At 43.9% G+C, this 6,124-nt stretch overlaps 1 protein-coding gene across 7 annotated transcripts in view; it reads left to right on the plus strand.

The window, feature by feature from the left end:
* Positions 1-5,369, plus strand: part of LOC136666524 (citron Rho-interacting kinase) — a 74,856-nt gene extending 69,487 nt beyond the window's left edge. For 3 of the 7 annotated variants that reach the window (XM_066644761.1, XM_066644763.1, XM_066644766.1), the window contains 4 exons: positions 298-376; positions 475-648; positions 4,370-4,685; positions 5,072-5,369. In XM_066644761.1, the coding sequence (XP_066500858.1) occupies positions 298-376; positions 475-648; positions 4,370-4,685; positions 5,072-5,095 (593 nt within the window). In that variant the 3' untranslated portion in view covers positions 5,096-5,369. The other 4 variants (XM_066644762.1, XM_066644764.1, XM_066644760.1 and 1 more) reach the window with 2 other exon arrangements.
* Positions 5,370-6,124: the final 755 nt, after the last annotated feature.

Consider the following 6,124-nt stretch of genomic DNA (forward strand, 5'->3'; position numbering starts at 1 on the left):
GTCATGTAGTGAGCTACATTAATTACAAGTGCCCTATAAAGTAAAAAGGGAGCCATTTCACAGCGAAAGTTTTGTGTTTTTATTGCATGTAAAAATGCAATTGGTGTTTATAGTTAAGCCAGTTTTTTAGGACCACCCACATACCACCAGAAGGTGTTTTGCAGCTCACCTACACAGTGGTCCTTGGACCAGAATTGGAGAAAACCTGATCTAGATTACACTTTTTTTTCAAAGAATTTCAACCTTATGTTCTAATGTTCTTAGTGTTCTAATATCTCCCTCTTTGCTGTTTCACAGCCTTCAGAGAGCCATACCTCTTTGTGACCTATTTCAACTCACTGGATGTTATTGAGCTTCAGGGACATGCTGCTCTTGGGTATGTTTCAAACCACCGAAGCTCACAAGGCCAAATACCAAGTGGCTCTGTAGAGGGAAATTATATTAAGAGCAAATATTGTTGACATTTCTATCCAGGCCTCCTGCACTTGCTCACCTGGACATCCCTAACCCGCGCTACCTGGGTCCAGCCATCTCGTCCGGAGCCATCTACCTGGCCTCCTCCTACCAGAACAAGCTGAGGGTCATCTGCTGCAAGGGTCACCTGGTGCGAGAGTCTGGCGAGCTGCAGAGGACAGGCTCTAGCAGGAGGTGAAAATTTTTCCTCATGGTTATTTTTAGCTCAGTCATTAGGGGCCTGGATTCATTCATTTTTTTCAAGTATCTGCTAAAAAGTGTTCTATAACTATTTATCAGGGAATTAAACAGTGATGTGGGCACTTAGAGAATTAAACACTTGATAAAAGTTTGTGAATGTCTGTAGTATATTATTTAGCTTGGCTTGTGTGTCCGTTTGGAATTGATTGTTAAGTTATCTTAGAAAGAAAGAGGATGAGAAAGGTTATGAACCAGGTTATCAGGAAGTGGTTACCCTCAAGGGATGCCATGTTGATTAAGTAGTGTGGCATGCTATGAGAGAGCTGGAGCCATACACACATTTGGTTGAGGAATTTATATGTGCTAAAGTGAGTCACGAAATGATTTTGTTAGGATCTAGGGATGTGGTGATATAAGCAGCAGCAGCAATCATAAAAGCAGTAAAGTGGAATCCGCGAGTGGCAGTGCAGATAGCCAGGGACTCCTTAGCACTAAGGGACGTGATTAGCCAAGTGCAATGCCAGAGAGAAGGTTGAATGATGACAAGAGTTGTAAGTTGGGAGAAACTTAAAAAGTCCTTCCAACTCCAGAAAATCTTAGAAAGTTGGTAGGTGACGGCCCTAGCTGTAGATTATGTGGGTGATTGGCACACAGGAAAATGTTGTATAAGCATGTAAGGTTAGCTTGTTGCAACGTTAGTTATACATGGAGACACAATCGGGTGCTTTGTGTATTAACGTGTTTATAATCCTATGGAAATATTAACCACACAACAGTGTGATGATTTCTCATTCAGTGTTGTCTGAGAGCTCAAACGTCATGAACATTCAGCAGTGGTTTCTTTCCTTGACTGATGCAGACTGAGATTTCTCTAGTTTCCCTGAATCTTTCACAATATAGTTTACAGTGATGGTGAAAGACTTGAAAGGGTTATCAGAAGTAACTGAAACGTGAAGTCAGTTGTTTTGGATCAGCAGAGCACAGACTAGTTGTGGAAATGTACTGTAAATGTGGAATGGTGTAGGATAGATTTTAGGACATTGAAGACAGTGCAGGTGAGTGGGGTGTTGTCATGTTATTGTGTTTGTTGCTGGTGGTTGTTAGTGTAAAGTTCACATGGCACTGAAAATGCATTAACAGTGCCAGTGGGGCCAGGAACAACCTTAGTCCCCAGGGAGGCCTGAGCAGAGTTACATTAAAGAGTTTGATAGTGCTGTAAAGCTAGCTTGGAGGGGTGGTGGGTCTGGGATGTCAGACTTCACTGTTGAGCTTCCTTGAGGTGTCCTGGGCGAAACACTGACCGGGGAGGTGTCTAGCTGATGACCCCTGTAAAGAGACAGTGGGTGTGCTGTGTACATGTGCTGGGCTCAATGAGTAACCTTGGGTGTTAGGTGTAGCTAGTAGCTGATTGAATCATAAATGGCCACATCTACCCTAGTGTATTCAGTGATAGACCATTACAGGAATTTTGTGGTGGCTAGTAGGAAAAGAGTGGGGTTGGAGCTATGTGGAGCTCTAATGCTACGTTCACAGCAGGTAAATGTGGCCCAAATCCAATCTGTTTCTTTATGTGAAACCAGCTTGTGTCTCTGTATGAACTCATATGAAATCTCATTGAATCTGACTTTTTGAAATCCAATCCATATCTGATCTGTGGCAATGCGAGATTGTCTGAATCAGAATTCATGCGACTTGTACGTCACTCCATGGACATTGGGAAAGATTGGTGGGCTCCAGTGAAAAGCATTTTCATTTAATTTTTGAGGTGTTTAGTACATGGGAACAGACTGGACAAGGCATTTTTGTTGTGTAAAATATATTTAGAAATATAAAATGTGTGAAACTTCTTAATCCAGTTTCCTGTCTCTCATTTATGAGAAAATAAAACTAATGGAAATTATGTGTTTTTATAAAACAAACAGGAGAAGATTTTTTTTTAAGTATCAATTTCATGTTGGTCGGTTGGTCGGTAGAAAGCTGCTCAAATGTGGATCATGGAAATCAGTAGCGATTGCTCTAAGACTGCAAGGGAAGCTCAGCTTCCCCTAAAATGTCAAAAATAAGTGATCAAATATATACTGCTGTGTGTACATGTCATTGAATAAATATGCACTACAACGCGCTCAACTTTTGTTCAGAATCAGCTTCTTATCACTGGTAATGACGCGGCTTTCCTCTTAATCATTCCCCCAGATTCACAGTGCTTTAAACAGTGAGGACACTGAGCGTCCACAGAGTTCAATGGAGAAGCAGCAAAGTGCAGCGAAACGAGACGAGTCATTGAATAAATGCTGGGCTTTGTCCCACCCATCGGACGCTCAGCGTCTCTGGGGGTCTATGGGGCAGTGGGCTGGCCTCGGCTGGCCCAGACGCTCAGCTTCTGCATGATGATTGGATGATCTGTCTGAGGCTGAATCCCTTTTTGATTGACAGCGAAATGAGCGAATCAGCGACCCTTTGGTGTAAAGATCCGAGGGAGCATTACATTTTCATTCTGTTCTGAGTTGAACCGGATTTTCTTAAACCTCTTAGCGGCATTTTCTTTGTTAAAAACGACTAGTGACAAATCGAGCTTCTATTTCTGGTGGGGTTTTTTGTAGCTGCTTGTGTTTGGAGACTGACTTCTATCACTCTTTCTGACTTCTATCGCAGTTTCTAGCGGGTGCTGCTGAGCCCCTCCACCGTCACAAAGCACTCACAGGCGGACACACTTCACATGGGCCAAGGCCGTTTAAGCTCTGCTGGCCATTGAGAGGACACTAGTCAAGTCCCTGGAAAAGACGCCTTGTTGATACGACAGGGTCAAAGATCATTTTCTTGAAAAGGAACGAAGGGGAGAATTTACGTGTAAATAAACCGACACATTTTATGATGTAGGGCAGCACGGTGACGCAGCAGGTAGTGTCGCAGTCACACAGCTCCAGGAACCTGGAGGTTGTGGGTTCAATTCCCACTCCGGGTGACTGTCTGTGAGGAGTTGGTGTGTTCTCCCCGTGTCCGCGTGGGTTTCCTCCGGGTGCTCCGGTTTCCTCCCACAGTCCAAAAACACACGTTGCAGGTGGATTGGCGACTCGAAAGTGTCCGTAGGTGTGAGTGAATGTGTGTGTGTCTGTGTTGCCCTGTGAAGGACTGGCGCCCCCTCCAGGGTGTATTCCCGCCTTGCGCCCGATGATTCCAGGTAGGCTCTGGACCCCCCGCGACCCTAAATTGGATAAGCGGTTACAGATAATGGATGGATGGATTTTATGATGTAGGCCGAAATTGAGCTTCCCCTCCTTGATCCGCCACTGATGGAAATAATAAACTTTTTGTCTGCGCTCATCTCCTTTATTTTGGAGTCCTTGTGTTTGTGAGAAACCCGGAGCTCATTGGGAATACAAAATAGGGCTGTTTTGCAGTACAACACTGCTGTAAAACACCAGTCCAGGCCGATTCTTTCAAGTCAAAAATGAAAGTGCTTTCTGTGAAACACTGACATTTCCTTTTGGTCAGCGTCTGAAGCTTGAATGTCCTTTTGCGTATGAGGGTCAGTTTAGGAGTGTGTTTGTTTCAGACTGAGGTCAGATATAGGTCACATTATGTAGAACAGATTCGGCTTTAGATCACAAATTCTAATTTGGGCCACTTTTACCTGCTGTGTGAACGTAGCCTAATGGACTGACTTGAAGTTTTACGTTGTAATCCGTGTATAATTACAATATTTTGATCTCCACAGCAGTCCCAACAAGCGTGGTCCGCCAACGTATAACGAACACATCTCAAAGCGTCTTGCCTCAGGTCCCGGGAGTCAGGATAGCGGCCTGCACAGAGAGCCCAGCACGCCACACCGCTACCGAGAGGGCCGCACAGAGTTCCGCAGAGACAAGTCCCCCGCCCGGCCTCTGGACAGAGAGAAGTCCCCAGGCCGCGCTGTGCTGGACAGCCGCAGAGAGAGGTCGCCGGGACGGGCTTTCGACGAGCGAGAGAGAGACAGGGAGCGCTCGCGTCTGCACACTAGCTCAGTCCGCACCCAACTTACACCCGTCAACAAGGTACGCATGAAGCACTGCCATGTTAACTGCGTGTCCTTCTAGGGGCACACAGGTCAGGATTTAAGCTGCTGTTCGTCAGTACATATTACTGATCAGATCCTTTGCAGTAGTTTAGAACTCTGCGCAGACATGAGGTGCACACCCTCCAGAGAACACTCTAAAACCTGTAGTGGCTGTAACGTGTGATAAAGGTTATTGCAAAAAACAAAACGAAAAAAAAAAATTAAATGGTGAGAAATGAAACTGTAGTTTAGTTTCTGGAAATGTAAACGTAATTCACTGTGACTTGGTGAGGCTCGTGCCCTGCGTTAGCAAGGTTAGTGTTTCTGAGGCCGCGCGGGCAGCCTGCTGAATTGTGTGACCTCTCTGTCCTGGTGCTGGTGTAGGTGTGGGACCAGTCTTCAGTCTGAGAGCGCCCTGGACAGCTGGAGTAAGAGCCATCGTCCACTCCCAGCTCGGATGGACATGCCATTTTACAGGCCTACTCTTTAAACACAGCTATTCCATCATCCCATTGCCTGTAATGTGAGCAGAACCATGTTGTATTTTTTTTCTTAGTTGTTGTCCAAATATACTTGCACCTAGACGTTTTGCTCACATATTTTCATGAAATGCTGGTGTATGAAGAAGGCCCCTGATTAGTGAAAGACAGTAAACAATAACTAAATCATGAAGCCCTTAACTATTAATGAAATTAAATAAAATGCATAGCACACCATTACTGTAAATATATTGATTCCAACTTTTCTAGTTCCAAGGTATGATCGTTGAATGATATAGCCAGGTCTATTTTTTATGAGAAAAAAAACAAAAGAAAACTTATTTGTATAGAGTTCAAACCAAGGTTTCCTAACAGAAAATGTGATGTTTTCACTTTCACACATCTGCTATTACAGTCATTACGGTAAAGCCAGCTGCTTTTCCAATATTGTCTGTCAAAACTTTTGTCTGACAATTTTGTAGGAGCTAAAAGAGCTAAGTGATAGACGTAAATTACCTGCACACTGCATATATATTTATGCTAGAATGACTCAAAGCTTATAGAACTTTTTTTGAAAAGAGGCAGGTCATGTTCTTGCTACAAGTGTCCTTGTGCTGTTACAGTAATCGTATAGCATTTTGTTGATACAGTATAAACAAATTATTAGCTTTTACTGACACACTGTTGACTCCAAGAAGTCTACTGGGCTCTTCTGGAAATTTCCGCTGCTTAGTGTACAGATGTTCTGTTCTGCTGTATGGTGAAATTAACATCCAGTAGCCCTCAGGATTTGTATAACAACTATCACTGCTTCCTTATCGTGTGGGATAACAAGCACAGCTACAGCCCTGCTCCCCTGTTTTTGTAACCACAGATTTTAAGCCAATACTTGAGTGTTCACATCATACGCATGAGTACCCTCTTCCTCAGTTTTGGGAAGTCCTGTCATGTATCCACT

Source organism: Hoplias malabaricus, chromosome 14 (genome assembly GCF_029633855.1).
Source record: "Hoplias malabaricus isolate fHopMal1 chromosome 14, fHopMal1.hap1, whole genome shotgun sequence".
NCBI lineage: Eukaryota > Metazoa > Chordata > Actinopteri > Characiformes > Erythrinidae > Hoplias > Hoplias malabaricus.